Source organism: Mus caroli, chromosome X (assembly GCF_900094665.2).
Source record: "Mus caroli chromosome X, CAROLI_EIJ_v1.1, whole genome shotgun sequence".
In the NCBI taxonomy this organism is placed as follows: domain Eukaryota; kingdom Metazoa; phylum Chordata; class Mammalia; order Rodentia; family Muridae; genus Mus; species Mus caroli.
In genome coordinates, this window is record NC_034589.1 from 68,389,960 (window position 1) to 68,408,805 (window position 18,846).

At 42.7% G+C, this 18,846-nt stretch overlaps 1 protein-coding gene across 1 annotated transcript in view; it reads right to left on the reverse strand.

Annotated features, from left to right (window-relative positions):
- Positions 1 to 16,726: 16,726 nt before the first annotated feature.
- The window catches only part of Pnma6e (PNMA family member 6E), a 3,416-nt gene continuing 1,296 nt past the window's right edge, over positions 16,727 to 18,846 (reverse strand). Inside the window, exon 2 of the mRNA XM_029473020.1 lies at positions 16,727 to 18,839. Coding sequence (XP_029328880.1) covers positions 17,743 to 18,839 — 1,097 coding nt within the window. The 3' untranslated portion in view covers positions 16,727 to 17,742. The remainder of the gene's footprint in view (positions 18,840 to 18,846) is intronic.

Here is an 18,846-nt window from a genome sequence, read left to right on the forward strand (position 1 = left end):
AAGGAAGGAAGGAAGGAAGGAAGGAAAGAAAGAAAGAAAGAAAGAAAGAAAGAAAGAAAGAAAGAAAGAAAGAAAGAAAGAAAGAAAGAAAAGAAAGAAAGAAAAGAAAGAAAGAGAGAGAGAGAAAGGAAAGGAAGGGAAAGGCTAGAAAAGGAAGGAAAGAAAAGAAAAAAAAAGAAGATTAAGCTAGAAAAAAAACCACAATGTTTATGAACGTGAGAAAATGCACAGGGTGGAAATGAGGAAAATCTTAAACACAAAATGTTGGGTAAATATATGAAATATTTTAGATCAACAGACAAATGCAAAAGATAAGTAGAGAAGACTAGCAACGGGGTGTTAAAGTACATGGTACCCAAACAGAACTGCCATTATGAAACCCCACCTTTTGTACAGTGAACAGATGCTAGTAATTGAGATGAAAAAGAAAGGATCAAGCTTTTTAAAACAAAACTAAACTAAAAGTTATAATCTAAGGAAATTTTCTGGAAGTAAAAAAGACTTGAAGTTATATAAAACTGTGTATTAAAAGAGCAGAATGTGGGGCTGGAGAGATGGCTCAGCGGTTAAGAGCAGTGACTGCTCTTCCAGAGGTCCTGAGTTCAATTCCCAGCAACAACATGGTGGCTCACAATCATCTATAGTGGTAACTGATGCCCTCTTCTGGTGTGTTTGAAGACAGCTACAGTGTACAGCCTAGCTCAGCCTCCATCACTCAGCACCAGTCTTGCCTCAGCACATGCATCTAATTAGCCCTTGGAAGCAGCAGCAATCTACAGTAAACCACGAGAAGTTTGTTGGTGCTTTTTCTCTCTATGGAGTCCTGACAAATGCAGCTGAAGTCTGCAATGTAAGGTGGACCAATATGTTGTGGATGGGCCTAGTGCTGTTCTTGTGAACCAATCACCTAATGAATAAAGGAGCCAATCACTGAGCGAGTAGGCAGGACTTCCCAGTTGGATGGAGGAAGAGAGGAAAGAGGAGAGTTAGGCACTTTTTGAAACAGGGACAGCAGACGGGTAGTGTGTAGCTGCTAGAGTTTCCCAGTATCATGGTAGATCTGCAAGGATTCTCCACCGGAGGAAGCAGATTTTAATAAGGCTACAAGATTAGGTTTTAGTTGCTGTGCCCAGAAATTGTGTTACCATTGTTTCTGAACTAAGTTTGTGTTGCGTTTTCCTTCACACTGTGGCTCGTCTGGGTTCAAGAGAGAAAGGTATGGCAGCCAAGCATGGGTTTGCCTGAGGTGCTCCACAAAGGCCGTGGGGGACTTGAAGCATGGGGCTGGCATGGTAACAACTCACCAGTGGGAACCTAGAGAGGTGGGTGGAGAGATTGTGGAGTTCTGAGTCAAAATCTCCACGAGATTAAAAACAGGTCAGCCATTGCCTGCCAGTGCATGGCCAGCCAGAGGCACAAGCACGGGAATAGGCTGGGTTTCTCTCTTTCTTTTCTTTTCTTTTTTCTTTTCTTTTCTTTTCTTTTCTTTTCTTTTCTTTTCTTTTCTTTTCTTTTCTTTCTTCTTTCTTTCTTTCTTCCTTCCTTCCTTCCTTCCTTCCTTCCTTCCTTCCTTTCTTTCTTTCTTTCTTTCTTTCTTTCTTTCTTTCTTTCTTTCNTTCCTTCCTTCCTTCCTTCCTTCCTTCCTTCCTTCCTTTCTTTCTTTCTTTCTTTCTTTCTTTCTTTCTTTCTTTCTTTCTTTCTTTCTTTTCTATCTAATATTTTCCACAACACCAATACATGTGTGTTGTTAGCTTGCTCTAGCAGAACATCCCCTCTCCTGTGTCTGCTTCAGCAAAACATTCCTTCACAAGTCTGCCTTAGTCTTTGATACCTGTGTCCACTTTAACGAAACATTCTGTCATGTGTTTACCCCAGCAAAACACCATCAGACTGACTAAAGAAACCTTAAGTTTTCACTTTACTAATGCAGTGAAGCAATGCAGTGAAGCAATGAACTTGCCGATAAGGAGTAGACTTGTTAGCAAGGTGAGGGCAAGCAGGCAAAGAGCAAAAGCTTCCTTTTTTCCATGTCCTAATACAGGATTCCAATAGAAGATATGATCCAGGGGCTAGAGATATGGCTCAGCAGTGAAGAGCACCAACTTCCCTTTCAGAGGTCCTGAGTTCAATTCCCAGCAACGCATGGTGGCTCACAACCATTTGTAGTGGGATCTGATGTCCTCTTCTGGTGTGTCTGAAGACAGCAATGGTGTACTCATACACATAATAAAAATAAATAAGTCTTTAAAAAAAAGAAGAAGATATGGCCCAGATTAGATCTGAATTAAAGGTGTCTTCCCACCTCAAAGATCTAGATTAAAAGGGGACCTTCCTACTTCAAATTAAGCAGAATTTTTTCACAGGTGTGCACCTCCATTTGGAGGTTTTAATTAATCCCAGATGTAAAGTTGACAACCAAGAATAACCATCCAAAGCCCCTATCCTGCCCACTCTAACAGAGAGGTCAAAGCAAGCAGAACAGGCTCCAATAGCTTCACTGCCTCACCTACCATCACAGGGAGCTAGGACCCCCTTGGACATACCTACCTTGCTTCACTTTTGGCATTCAATGTCTTCTTTTCAGCATCAAATCCCAGTTGATCTCTTTCCTGAAATCTTCCCACTCTAGACTCTGATTGGAAACCATCCTTCTTCCCTCCCTCAGGTTCTCATTAGGCTTGCTTTCTCTGCCAACAAGACACCACTGGTTATTCATTCACTTAGTGCATTCATATTATTTGGTGTCTACAACAAAAATAACACAAACTGGGCAACTTGAGGCAATAGAAATGCCCAAGAGGTGATAGTCCCTACTCAGGCTCTGGAGGAAGATTCCAGCTGGTTCTTTCGGCTTTGGGTGGACTTAGAATGCCTTAGAATGTGGTCCTCATTACACTGAGTGAAATCAAGGCCTCAGCCAATAATGCCTTGATGGCAGTCAAGTAGATCTTGAGATATACCTGTTTCTGTAACCTGGAGAAAGAGCAGACAACAAAGGTGTACAATCCGAAGTCACAAAGCTCCAGGTCCCCTCACTCACAGGGTCTGGAAGATCAATGGGGCACAGGGAAGGAATTGTTTATCCATTCTCCGTCGTCAATTGTTAAGTGTATACTCTCCCCCTTTTCTGTGTGTGTGTGTGTGTGTGTGTGTGTGTGTGTGTGTGTGTGTGCGCATGTGGAGCATGTGGAATCTAGAGAACAATCTCAGATACTCTATTTTTTTAAATGAGACAGAATCACACACTGGCAGGGAATTTACCATGTAGGTCAGGCTAACTGGAAGCCCCAGGGACCTATCTGCCTCTACTTCCCATTGCTGGGTGTCTCAGTCACTGTTCTGCTGTAAAGGGATACCATGACCACAGTGGCAACTCTTATAAAAGAAAGCATTTAATTGGAGCTGGTTTAACATTTCAGAGGGTTAGTCCATTGTCATCATGATTGGGAGCATAGAGACATGCAGGTAAACATGGTGCTGGAGAAGGAGCTGAGAGCTCTACATCCAGATCCACAGGCAGCAGGAAGCAAGCAAGCCACTGGGCCTGACTTGGAATTTTAAACCTCAAAGCCCATTTCCAGTGACACACTACCTCCGATGAGGTTGTACCTACTCACCCTACCAACAAGGTTATACCTCCTAATCTCAATAGTGCCACTTCCTGATGACCAAGCACTCACATACATGAGCCTATGGAGGCCTTCTTATTCAAAAAACATGCTGGCATTATAAGTGTATCCCACCATATCTGAGATATATATATATATATAAGATTTAGGTATATATCAGATATATAGATATATAGATACCAGGTATATAGATATATATTAGATTTAGATATATATCAGGTATATATCAGATATGGTGGGATATATATATATATATATATATAGATAGATAGATATATGATTTAGGGATTGAACTAAAGTCCTCATGCTTGCAAGACAAGCACTTTACCTACTGAGCCATTACTCCAGCCCTATTTTTCAGTTCTTTTTCCAATGACCATGTCACCCATCCCCTGATTTTTCCATAGCTTCATCTGCCCAGTTAAACTCAATTTCCTAGGCCAACATAGGAAACTCAGTGAGTTGCTAAAAGAGGTGATTTATAAAGAGGAAATGAGGTGAGGTAAGAAAATGTGCCTCACACAGACACTCCAACATAATATTTCTGGAATTTCCTTAAACCATGAGATCCAATATAAGTTTAGAGAAATTGGTAACCAAAGCTGTACAATAAAGCTGTGAGTTACCTAGCAGGCTCTTAGCCACTGTTCTAGTGCTGTGAAGAGACACCATGACCTAAGCTATTCTTATAAAGGATAACTTTTAATTGGGACTGGCTGTAAGGTTCAAAGGTTTAGTCCGTTATTGTTATGGTGGAAAGCATGGCAACATGCAGGCAGATGTAGTGTTGGAGTGTTAGCTAAAAGTTCTGCATCCATATCTACAGCAGCAGAAACAGAGAGATCCTGAGCCTGGCTTGGGCTTCTGAAACCTCAAAGCCCACCCCCAGTGACACACTTCCTCCAACAACTCCACACCTCCTAGTCCTAGATAGTGCCACTTGCTAATGACCAATAATTTAAACATATGAGCCTATGGGAGTCTTTCAAACCACCACATAGGTCAAGTTTAATTCTTTCCTATGTGACCTAAGCTTGCCTCTGATCTCTTTGGCCAAAATGCACAGACAGGTGATCCTGGCTCAAGTCACATGTTTTTCTCTGATAACAATGGAAGCCCATTGCCATCATCATCACTAGCCAATCTTCCAGACTCAGTGTTTCAGCTCAGCTAGAGATGAGAACCAGTTCTCAATCTTGAGGCCTCAGAGATTAAGTAAAGGCCATCAAACAGGGCCTTGGGAAATTCCTCAGATAGAAGAGAGGTTGTCTGGGCTTCCAGTATATCCCTCCCTAACACACATACCCAGGGAGTTTCTTGGACCACAAAATGAGAGCAAGATGGCCAGCAAGTTCACCAGAAGTTAAGATAAGGTGGGAGCCTTTATAGAGCCTTTCAAAGGGGGAAGTTTTATGGCACAAGAGACTGGTTGAGACTGTACTTCCTCTGTGGCCAGTGGGAATCTTGTTAGGCTGTTTGACTCTTGAAAAACTATGAGAAACTATGTTGGTTGGCTTTTGGGGCCTCTAAGGAGTGTGAGGAAGTAGAAAATGATATCTGCCTCCTTTGTGGCTGTAATCTTAGTTACATAAACAAGATGGAGGTACTGGTAACGCCCCACCCCCAAGTCACCATCACCTACCGTCACCTGAAAGGGAGATGTGACACAGACCCTGAAATCTCTTTCTCTTATAAGTCAACAACAGGACCTGTTCTCACTCTGATGGAGGGGGCAGTGGGTTGGAGATATACAAAGTAGATGGTACTAAGCAATGTTCACTTTCATGAAGACCTTACCCCACAGGCTTTTCCTTTTGAGTCCCAAGAAAAGAAGGTGGCTGACTTGGTCACACAGTGAGCATAGCACTTGTTGAGCACTTAAATTGATTCAGAGCCTCTGCATGACTTGTTTATACCAAAAACTGCTCCTGTATAGATTTAGGAAATTAATTAAAGCCCTGAAGATGTCTTTTTCTGTGACCATGTTTGCTTACTAATGGCACCATCTGCTTGTCTGGCTCTGTTGGTAAATTCATATATCAAACTACAAGAGACTCTGCCTTTTATGGACACAGATTTCTGATTTTGTGTCAAACCTATTTCATGGTGCAGAATCCCTGGGCAACTAGCAATGTGCGTGCGGTTTTCATTGTGATTTCATCTCCCATGTCAGATGAGTAGTCTGCTGTTGCCATGGTGAATTGGTATTATACTGTGACCTTGATTCTGAACAGAAATGTACGTTGCCTTGACCATGATTACACAAAATTCGTTGTCTAGGAAACAGTGCAGTTCCGGGAACAGGAAGAGCCAGATAATTCTTGGCTATAGCTGGAAGCCACACAGGGTTACCTTGTACTCAGCAGGGTCTCAGTTTTCCTCGGGGGGCCTCTGGGCTTCATGTGTCCATGTGTGACACAAATTGAGAGAAAGGGGCAGGAGCAGTGGTAGGAAGTGAAAAGTGAAGGCAAGAATAGGAGGAGTGCTCAGCACCTCTCTCCATGGTGGGAAATTCTGAGGCAGAACAAGATCTTGCAGCTGTTGCAAGTGTCCAGAGCTTACTGAACCCTCTCATTGATTACTGGGATCTACTAGGGAGGGAGTGGAGAATACTTCTCCAGGATACTACATTATTCTAGTTTCATCTATAAGAAACACACACACCACCACTACCTGAGCCAAGGGCATATTGACAGAACTGGAATCTATCAGTTTCCTTATACACACAGCACACATAATGTCAAGCTTCTGTACAAGTCACTTGAAATGAGCATAGAGGAGGCTTAATGGTAGAGAGTTATAATATATCCCAGCAAACATAAGGTGGAACCAAAGAGACACTAGAAGAGGCTACCTACAGGAGAAACATCACAGACTTTTATGCATTAGGCTTCCAAGCCAATTACTTCCTCTCCTCCCCGAACCCCAGTTGCTCAAGTTGGATACTTCAGCCTCATACACAATGGCCACCTTTCCTCAGGCACAGGTTCTAACCATTTCCCTGGACAGCCTATGAAGAGCATCTATTGTCTTCACATCTCAGCAGTTCCTAACCACCCAGCACTCCTCCCTATACTCCTTTGCCCCCTGGACTAGATTTACCACCCACAGTGTGTATGTAGCACTGCACACAAGAGTATAGCAAATACTTCTTGAGTCAATAGCTGAAGAAGAGAGAAATCACCATGCTATAAGTAGCCAAGAGAGAAGAGAGAGCCCATGCGCACTGGCAGCAGTTATGAATTACAGAAATGTTTAAAGATGTTACAGAACCCAGTCCAAAGCCTAGCACCCAGCCGTACCTGTCCTTAACATATGCCCAAAGCCCAGAGTGTGAAAAACAGAGTAGACAGAAATAGGAGCAGGCCGGTGATATTACTCCTGATGTAATTATATAATACACCAAATGAGTGCAGGCAGAAACATGAGTATAGGGTTCCAGTTCTATGAAGATTGAGAACAGACAAATCCTAAAATCAGAGAGCAGATGGGTGGCTGCCAGTGGCTAGGGCAAGAAGAATTAGAAAATGACTTGCTGATGGGAACATGGACAAGGACTACTAAAGGATCAGAATTTCTCTTGGAGTGGTAAAATTATAAGTACATTAATGACGGTAGTCTTAGAACTTTATAAATATACTAACAACCATGAAATGGTACAAATTAAAATGGTGACACATAGGGTTCTTTGAGTTACAGCACAGTAAACTGTAATCATTGTGAGTGCATGGTAGTTGGGGGTTGTACTGTGTTCAACTGAAAATATACATTTTCATGGGTAAACAAAAAGAAACTTAAATGCAACTGAAAGAATTGTTGACATACAAGAAGCACTAGTTCCTAAAAGTGCACTTGGATGGAATTTGTTCCTTTGGCAATTTTTACTGTGGTTTTTAAACTTAAATGACAAACCAGACAGGTTCATAGTGTATTGTGGGCTGTTGTACTCTTCTTTCTCTGCTTCTCAGCTACTGTGAGAAGCTTCCTCCACCATGTACTCTTCTCTAGTATAATGTACTGCTTCACCACAGGCCCCAAAGTGATGAGTAATCAACCATGGCTGAAAAGTCTCCGGAACTGTAAGAAGAAATAAGCCTGTCCTTTAAAATTGATTAAGTTAGTTTTTTTCATATTAGTTCTTTTTTAAGGCATTTTTATTAGATATTTTCTTCATTTACATTTCAAATGCTATCCCCAATAAGTTAGGTATTTTGTTATTAAGATAATAGGCCACTTATCATGTCATTAATCTATCCATGAGTACTTCAGTTTATTCTGTATCTTTGCTGTTGTGAATAACACTGCATTAAACATAAGAGTGCAGGTGTTTCTTTAAAATATTGATTCCTTTTCTTTAGCTATATACACAGTAGTGGAATGAATACATCACATGATAGTTCTATTTGTAGATTTTTGAGGAGCCTCACTGCTGTTTTCTCTAATGTATATATAATTTACACTCCTACCAAGGGAGTTTGAGAGTTTTCCTTTCTCTCTATCTTCACCAGATTTTATAGTTTTGTAATAGTCATTCTATAATCTAATAATACCTCATAGACTACTGAAATAGAAAGAGAACTCCTAAATAAATACACATCTTTCTAGCTAATTGATTTTTCTTTTTTAAAAATAAAAGCAACCAAACTTTGGAGAAAGAAAAGTGCCGAATCAATGATATTGAGCACCTGGGTGTCCGTGTGCAGAAGAGTGATGCTATACCAATACAAACACTGATTCAAAATAAACCAAAGATTGCATGTAAGATCTGACGCTCTAAAGCCACTAGAAGAAAACACAGGGAAGATGCTTTGGGACATGGTGATAAGCAAAGATTTGTTGGATAATAATCCAAAAGCATAGGCAACAACAACAACAACAAAGCAGAGAGTTTATAGGTTTACAAACTCCATCATACCAGAATAACAATCAAGAGTAAAGTGACAACCTATAGAATGGAGAGAAGATATTTGTCAAATATGCATCTGACGAGACCTTACATTAAGAATATACAAGAAACTCAATAGCAAAAAGCAAGTAGTCCAATTGAAAAACTGGCAAGTGATCTGAATCACCATCCTCAAAAGAAGATACAGCAAGTGTCCAACAAGTTTAAGAAAAAAGTCATCCAGAAAATGCAAATCAACACGACCCTGAGATTCCATCTTACACCCATCAGAATGGCTAAGATCAAAAACTCAGGTGACAGCACATGCTGGTAAGGATGCAGAGAAAAAGAAACACTCCTCCATTGCTGGTGGGAGTGAAAACTTGCACAACTCTGGAAATCAATCTGTTGGTTTCTCAGAAAATTAGAAATAGATCTACCTTAAGACCCAGCTGTACTGGTCCTGGTCATATATCCAAAAGATGCTCCACCCTACCACAAGGACACATGTTCTATGTTCACAGCAGCCTTGTTTGTAATAACCAGAAGCTGGAAACAACCCAGATGTCCGGAACAGAGGAATGGATACAGACAGTGTAGTTTATTTACACAATGGAGTACTACTCAGATATTAAAAACAAGGGCATCATGAATTTTTCAGGCAAATGGATGGAACTAGGAAATATCCTGAGTGAAGTAACCCAGATCCAAATGGACATGCATGGTATGTACTTATAAGTGGATATTAGCCATAAAGTACAGGATACCCGTGATACACTCCACAGACCCAAAGAAACTAAACAAGAAAGCAGACCTTGGGCTCAAACTCCACAGCGAGCCCCACAACACCCAGAGGAAGCTCCACTCCCAGGTGGTCTAACACACCCAGGATCAGAGGATCACAAGATCACAGGAGCTTGGTCACACCAGGATCTCAAGGTTCCCAAAGGCAGCTTGACTCCCAGGAGTTTGGACACACCCAGGATCTCAGGATTGCAGGATCCCAGAATCACGGGATCACAGAGACAACTCAACTCTGAGGAGTTCTGACACAACCAGGATCACAGGAAAGACAGGCTCCAGTCAGACATAGCCAGAGTAGGTAGCACTAGAGATAACCAGATGGCAGGAGGCAAGTGTAAGAACATAAGCAACAGAAAACAAGGTTACTTGGCATCATCAGAACCCAATTCTCCCACCATAGCAAGTCCTGGATATACCATCACAGCGGAAAAGTAATATTCAGATAGAAAATCACTTCTCATGATGATGATAGAGGGCATTAAGAAGGACATAAATAACTCCCTTTAAAAAAATACAAGAGAACACAGGTAAACAGCTAGAAGCCCTTAAAGAGGAAACACCAAAATCCCTGAGTTACAGGAAAACACAATCAAAAAAGTGAAGGAAAGGAAAAAAATACAGGATCTAAAAATGGAACTAGAAACAATAAAAAAATCACAAAGGGAGACAACCCTAGAGTTAGAAAACCTAGGAAAGAGATCAGGAGTCATAGATGCGAGCATCACCAACGAAATACAAGAGATAGAAGAGAGAATCTCAAGTGCAGAAGATACCATAGAAAACAGTGACACAACAGTCAAAGAAAATGCAAAATGCAAAAAGCTCCTAACCCAAAACATCCAGGAAACCCAGGAAACAATGAGAAGACCAAACGTAAACATAATAGGTATAAAAATGAGTGGAGATTCCTAAAATAAAGGGCCAGTAAATATTTTCAACAAAATTATAGAAGAAAACTTCCCTTACCTAAAGAAAGAAATGCCCATGAACATACAAGAAGCCTACAGAACTCCAAATGGATTGGACCCAAAAAGAAATTCCTCCCATCACATAATAATCAGAACAACAAATTCACTAAACAAAGAAGTTTAAAAGCAGTAAGGGAAAAGGGTCAAGAAACATATAAAGGCAGACCTATCAGAATTACACCACATTTCTCACCAGANACTATGAAAGCTAGAAGATCCTGGGCAGATGTCATACAGACCCTAAGAGAACACAAATGCCAGGCCAGGCTACTATACCCAGAAAAACTCTCAATCACCATAGATGGAGAAAACAAGGTATTCCATGACAAAACCAAATTTACACAATATCTTTCCACAAATCCAGCCCTACAAAGGATAATAGATGGAAAACATCAACACAAGGAGTGAAACTACACCCTAGAAGAAGCAAGAAAGTAATCTTTCAACAAACCCACACAAACATAATTCCACCTCTAACAAGAAAATTAACTGGAAGTAACAACCACTTTTCCTTAATATCTCTTAATATGAAAATTAATATTACCAACATATCCTAATTGATTGAAATTCAAAATACGAGGAATTAGAAATTTGTTGGCTGTCATCTCGTGGTCTCTCTAATTTGGTAATGGGAGAAATAGGTCCAATATTGTACAATCCATATATACTTTCTACTTGACATATATACTTTCTACATGACAGGGTCTTGCTGTGTGCCACATAATGGTCTTGAAATCATGCTTCTCCTATCTCACCCTCTGTATTAGTAGGATAGTTTATGTGATGTCTTTACACTATACTATGGTTTTCAGAACAGCTTATATATTTCTAAATTTTTTATATAGCCAAAAGAAATGTAGACAATTTGGGAGGTGGCTTGAAAGAGAACAGCAAAGAGTGAGACTGAAGGCTTTGCTTGATATTTATAATTATTGTATCAATTTTGAAGAAGAGGACTTTATAAGTTACTCTTATTCTGAGATGAATGCTTTTCAAAATCATCACAGTCAATGCACCAGAATCTTACCCTCACCTAACATCTGTGCCACCCTCCAAGCAGAGCCATTGTTCACTGAAACAGTTGATGAATGACTTCATGGATAGATCACCTTAATACACACACCATTTCTTAAATGAATGTAACCTGTTCCCTGTGGGCTGAGAATGACGACAGTTACTCAAGTCAAATAGCTTTGACTGTAGCAGGGAATCTGTATCCAAAAATCATGCCTGCAATTCATTCCTTGCCGCAGCATAACTGTCAACTCTTAGCTTATCTACTATGGAAGTAAAATCCTTTGGTGATGTGAGGGACACTCAAGTACAGCCTTATTACAATGAATTCCAATGTCCAAAAACTGTTCTTATTCTGTGTTTGTACCACAGTAAGAGCCAGGATTTTAAGCTCTACTAAAAACAAAACAAACAAACAAAAAGACTTTATCTATTTATGTTCATTTAAAAAACTAACAGTGAGCTGGGCAGTGGTGGCGCATGCCTTTAATCCCAGCACTTGAGAGGCAGAGGCAGGCAGATTTCTGAGTTTGAGGCCAGCCTGGGCTACAGAGTGAGTTCCAGGACAGCCAGGACTACACAGGGAAACCCTGTCTCAAACAAACAAACAAACAAACAAACAAAAACTAACAGTGATATATTATTTTAAAATATCATACAGTTAATATATTTGGAGTTATTTAAAATTNATATTGAGAAAAACGTATGTATTTTCAGTATTGCTGTAGACAAACATCTACATAAGACTATTCAATTGATTGTTGTTTTATATCAAACATCTTTTATAATACTCATTTTTATTGTTACAATTTTGTAAATTTTTTAAAATATGATAAAAATGAAAGGTATTGCAGGTTCTGAAGGGGGGTCTCTGGGAGGAGTTGGGGTACAAAAGGGAAAGAAGCATGTGATGTAAGTCTATTTACTCAAAATATGTTTTTAAATGTTAACAAATTCAGATAATTTGAAATTATGTATCTTTTCTCTTCATAATGCAATAAAACTTAAAAAAAAAAGAAACTAAACAAGAAGGAAGCCCCAAGTGAAGATGCTTGAATCTCACTTAGAAGGGCGAATAAAATAGTCATAGGAGGCAGATGCAGGGAGGGAACTGGATAGAGAAGGAAATGGAGGCTCAGGATCTGGTGTGGGGAGAGAGAGAAGAGAGGACCAAAGGGCCAGGGGAATGAATGGAAATCTGCATCTCTAGGATGTGCCAGAGAACTGGGATTGGGAGACTCCCAGGAATCAATGTGGGTGACCTTTGAAATGGAAACTTAAGGGTTCTTTGGTAAATCAGTTGTGTCGGATGGTGTCTTGCTGGGACAAACATGTGAAGGAGTGTTTTCCTGAAGCTGACACAGGTGAAAGGGTGTTCTGCTAAAGCAAACACATGAAAGAACACATGATGACACACATGTATTGCTCTGCCTTACATTGCATAATTGAGCTACATTTGTCAGGACACCAAGAGAGAAACATCAAAAAACTTCTGGCGGTGTGCTGCAGTTTCTTCCCACTTCTTTGGATTGGCAGAGTGATGTCAGCTGAGACAGGCACACATGCTGAGGCAAGACACGTGGAGGACATGTGATGTTTGGAAGTTATAAATAGGACTCTATGGACAGTGAGAGGCTGAGCTTGGCTTTCTGGTACAGTTAGCTGTGCAATGCTTGCTGGTCTCATATTTTGCTGAACTTTGCTTCACTGAGAGAGGCACAGCCAAGAACCTCTGGCAGTCCTCCTGGTCCCTCCTGCTGACTTGTGCAGAGGCTGAGGCCTGGCTGTCTCTGCTAGGTAGTGCCACCCCTGTTGATTTGTGTTTGCTATCCTGACTCCTGACTGTTAGTGTATCCATGAAGTGTTTGTGAGTGGATCAAGCTGTTATTGCTAACATATGAACTGAACTGCAAATTTCCAGACAACATAGACAGGAGTTGCTCCAAAGAAATTTTCTAAGCAGGTCCACTTCCCCCATAGCCTTTCTTTACCGCTACTTCTGGTGTGTGGTGGGCTAGAATTGAGATTAAAGCACTTAAGAACCATCATTAAAAGTAGGTTTTGTAAAAATTAAATTTATAGCTTAGGTATCCTTATTCATCTATAGGGCAGAGATCAGGATATGAATAAATAAATTAATAGAAAAAAAGAAAAAACATACAGCATCACTAATTCTCATAATTTTTGTAGTTGTGGCTTCTGTTTTGTGTATAAAACCTATGCTGGTTTGTGGTGTCTTCAAATTATCTTTCACTTTTATATCATCTGCCTCAGGATGCTCTGCTCGCCCGTGGCCTGTGGCCTTCAATTTCATTAATCTAATTAAAGATTTGTTTTCCATTTTCTGTGACTTTTGGGACTATGGCTCTTAATTCTAGAGCAATATGATTTCTGCTCCAGTTCTGAAAAGGAATTGTCTCAGCTCACTCCTGCTCTGTCCATACTTAGCACAACTTGGCTACGCTACTGGCTAATTTGTGGTTTAGGGTTGTAGCAGTTTCCAATGGTATTTTTTTCCTTTGAAGCAATGCCAACCCAGCATTTCTCTAACTGAAAAGGAAAATAACCCAAGACCTTAAAGGAATTTCCTTTCTAAAAGTTGGTATCTTTTGCAGACAGATAACATTATAGGCCATGAGCATGGCATGCCCTTGCTCTATAAATCCACAAACCAAATCAGTTGCACAAGAAGAGCTGGGCCTGGCAAGAGGGTACTTGTGGCCCCAACTTAAAAAATGCCCTTAAACTGGGAAGCCTTACCCTATATAAGGTCTTATCAGTGGGTAAAGGGAGGTATAACCACTTCATGAACTATATCCACTGTGAACTGTCACAAAACAGATTCAGGATATGTCTGAAATTGGGCAGTAGTCACACTTCAGACCAGTCCTCAGCTAATAGGCTCCAAGATGCCCCAAAAGGTTGGTGAAGACAGTGTATAAAGAAGTTGTCTCCATGTTCCTAACTAGACTTGGCTGAAAGTAGCTAATGGGCAGGGCTTTCTGACACCTTGCTTCTGTCCCCTTTGCTGAGCACCGTTAAAGCTTCTTCAGCAGTTCTGACTGTTCTTTAGCCACAACCTAGACATTAAACGGAGGCCTTTCTCACCCAATTAGGAGGTTAATAAGAATGAACCTGAAAGGCTGACGAAAGACAACTCTGCAGAGCCTCCGGGGCAGGACAGAACAGCGCAGGGGAACAAGGAGCTCCTTATTAAGCCAGGGGACAGGAATGGGCAGGAAATTCCTTGGTAGCCAAGTACACACAATCCTTGTGCCAGGAAGACACCTTAAGGGAATGGTATGCTACTTAGGGTTTATTAGTTAAAATCAGAGTTCTATATCTGAATGACAATTGATATGTTATTGGATTGTAGCTGCTGCAGGGGTGGGCAGAAGTCTATGTTAGGCTACCACCCTTGTGCCTGCAGCTGAAACTGAAGTCAGTTGGACTAGAAGCAGGGAGAGGAAGAAGATGAAGATCCAGAAGCCACTTGGCCTCCCTCTACTTCAAATCCCCACCATGGAAGAGCTCTCTCAGAGAGCAGCATTTGACCTTGCACAAAGAGATTAGCCAGAAGGTGATGAGGGAATAACAGACCAGTTCCTCAACTGGTTGATCAGTAGTTCCAAGTGGTCTGTAGTGACTCTGAACTACACTAAACTGAGCTAGGCATAAAACAAATGAACAACTTCTGGTTTATTTCCCCTTGTGGTCAACCATACCTAGGATCATAAAGGACAGGTCATTGAGAAAATTAGCTCAAGATCAGTGCCATGGACACAGTATGCTTGACCCTTGCTATTCAAGGTGCAGGGTAGGGGTCTCCTTAATGCCTCTGTTCACCTCAGAACTACATACCTATGAACATGCACCTTATGCTTCACAGGTACACACTGCCTTCAGCTACCCAAAATTCCCCAAGAACTCCTAGGCAGACCATGCGGAACACCCACTGCCACATGTACTTTACGGCACCAGGAAACAGGGCTGCATTACTGCCCCAATTAAAAAGACTCCAAGTTCCTAGGGAGTCACTGAGGGATAACTGTTCAGAACCTGGTTGTTGAAGAGCAAGGCCATCACCTCTGTATCAGATCTGGTACATAGTTCACACTTGGCTTGGCATGGTCTTTCTGTAAACTGCCTATGTCCCAGCCAAATTCCCAGTGTATCGGGAACGTGACAGTTGCCAGTGGCAACAACTTAAACTAATTCTGGAACTTGTCTGTCCTCAGAAAGTACCCAAAAGTTTCAAAGACAGGCTCCGAGGCCTGCAAGATAGCTACTGGAGATAGGCAGCTGCCAGCCCTCTCAGGTCCCCACTAAGCCCCTAGCTCCTTCTTACCCTCTAGTGACCCACTCATATGCCCATGAGTTCAGAAGTGTCCCCTCAGACTAAATGCTATCCCAGGTCACCAAGCAGCCTTTTAATTGCTCAGGGCCACACATCCAGTTCTATGAACACTTTGCTGAATATAATGCCCACACTTCATATTGGAGAGCTGGACTGGCGTGAAGGACATGGGTTTGAAAGAGTCTGAGCTTTGCGCCCTGAGCTACATGCATCCAGACAGTCTATGCCAGCTTAAACATTTGGCACTGTCAGTGAACAAGACTGAAGGCCAGAGGAAAGAAGCATTCAGACCACTTCAGGTCACAGTGGGGCTCATACCTGGCAGAATACCAAAAAAAAAAAAAAATGTTAAAAGTAGTATGATGATTTGGGTTGTCTTGAACTCCATGTATATAGCACCAGTGGTGCCTTCCCTAAACTGGGAAAACCACCATCAACAACTTTACAAATTTCACTAGACAGCCTAGTGGTTAAGAACAGGACCACAGTTCAGTTCCCAGCACCTATATTGGGCAGTTCACAGCTTTGCAACTCCAGCTTCAGGGTAGTTATGTCTTCTTCTAGTCTCTGCAAGGACCACATACATGTGCTCACATGCACACGCACACGCGCACGCGCACACGCACGCACACAAAACAATAGAATCTTACTATGTAGCTATAGCCCAGACAGACATGCAACTCCCTAAACAGACCACAATTGCACATTTAACAAGTACTGGAATTAGTCATAGGCCATTCGGTCAGGCTGGCAAAACATTTTCAAAAGCCCAAATTAGACCTGTGAAACTGAACAACAAATCACCTTTGAAATAAAAGTTCTCTCCATCCCCAACTGCCCAAGGAAGTGGTGAGACACAGTTGGAACATCCAGAAATTTTATTAAACAAAAACATTTAATAAAACCATTGAAAAAGGCAAAACACTAGTCAGGAACACACCATAGCCACTAGAAGCTGCAGCTCCAAGACTGCACTCCTCCTGCAAATAACTTGGGGGCACCTTGTCATTTTCTCCCTTTGATAAGACATTCATCTTATCAAGACAATGGCTTCTGGCAATACTCCTTTACTTTGGAGGATCACCTCAAGAGGTCACATACTGTGAGATGGCCCTGTCCTATTATTGACAAAGGCCAGTTACAGGTCATTAGAAATCACAACACAGAATACCCCACCAAGTAGAATAGGAGTCATGAATAACATAAATGGAACATCTAAACAGTGGTCAATCCCCTCCCAGGTCCATGTCATTTTGCCCATGAAGATTAATCATCTGACAGTCACAAAGTGAACACCAGCCAGTCCTTTGTCTTCTGTTCTTTCCACTGCCTCCTGTTGCTGGATTTGGGGATGTCGCTGAAAACAACCTGCTCAAATAATGCATACATCTAGATAACAACCAGCCAGTGGCCTACCTATGTTCATCCTGAGAAAGCAGACAGTAGTTTAGATGAGCAAGAAAGGCTTAACTAGCACACCATCTTACTGCACATGCCTGTGCTCATGCATGTGCAATGTTGAGTGGGCAGCCAGAACCTCTACTGGTCCAGGTTAATTTATCTCACTGCTTGGTACAGAACCAATGGATGAGGTGTGTGGAGACGAATGCTCTGGATATGCTAGGTCACTATGAGATGAGGCAGATCAGAGTGACCCTCCCATGGCAGAGAGCAGTCTTTGTAGACTGTAAATGAGGGTGGGCTGCCTGTGTTAGGAGAACAAGGAAATGTTGGGATGGCCTCTTTTCTGCATCATCCAGCTAGATTCTAGGTCACACCCTTAACTCTGAAAATGGACCCTCAGCAATCTACTTTAGGCAAACTAAGTCGTAACAATTTAGGACTAGCTCTGGAGGTAACACTGTCATGGTAAAGGGCACATGGATACCTAGAATGGAAGGAGGTGGTGGTGGTGGCTAGGACTCCTTGGGAAGTTGAGGGAGGGGGTTGGTTTAAGGTCGAGCAAAACCTTTTGTGGGCCCTGCTCTACTTTTACAGTAAAGCACAGGCCCTGGGCTTACCTTGCCTGCCTCTAGGACTTGGATGTCTGAGGTAGGAGGGAGCCCCTGGATGGACCTTCTGAGCCTATTTGCCAAGGAAGGACTTGGGGTGACTAGACTCCCATGCCCCATCCTCATTTTCGGACTCTTCCTTCAGCCCCTCTGGTACATGCTGCTCTGCTTCTTGCTCTCCAGCCTGAGCCATGCTCTCAAGCACACTTAGGCTCTCAGTGGGCCCTGCCTGGCCTGAGTCAGCAGGGGCTGACACATTTTTATCTCTCTGGGTGACAGGGAAGGCCTTGGCCTCACCAGAACCAGGGTCTGCCTTTGTGGCACCATCACCATCAGGAGCAGCGCCAGCAGCTTCCTGAACAGCAGCAGCAGCAGCCTGGCCAGCATCTTCACTGGCTCGGAAGGCCTCTCTAACTGCAGGGGCAGGCTCAGCAACCCCAACACTGACAAGGGCAGCCTGGACCACATCCAGCTGCCCACCATGTACTTCCACCCCTTCCCCCTCCTGGACCTCCACATTTCCAGCCAGAGCTGCCTCCCATGCCTCAGTCTCCCTGACGAGCCTGAGCAGCCCCAAAAAGCCAGGTGGCCGCCTCTCCAGACTCATCCTTCTCAGGTTGCTCTGCAGCATCTGGTTGGGCCGAGCCCACATCAGCACCTGCTGGGCCCTTGCCTGATCCACCATTGCAGGCTGGATGGCCCCCTTCTCCATGGCCGTCTGCAACAGACCTTCCAGGCGCATCACATAGGCAAGCAGGGTCTCCTGAGGCTGCTGGGAGCAAGTCAGGAACTTGAGCCGCGCTGTCATCGCTGTATCCTTGTTACCGAACACCTGAACCAGTGCAGCCAGGCAGTCCTGAGCAGAGGAGTCTGGATGCTGTTCCAGAAGCTCACACAGGAGGTCCAGGGCAGGGCCCTCCAAGCTCTCCACCAGACGCCGCCTCCTCTCCCTCTCAGATATGTGGCGCCACAGGTATAGCATGTCATTGGCATAGTCCAGCCAGCTCTCGAAAGACTGACCCCCACAGCCAGGCTCTTCCATCCCAGAGAAGTGTCTCAGCTCCTGGTAGGCCATGTTTTCCAGGATGGGCTGCAGGGCTTGGCTCCACTGCTGGGTCCACGCTCCAGCCCCATGTGCCCCTCCTGCCACATCAAAGGCTCCTTCCTCACCTGAACC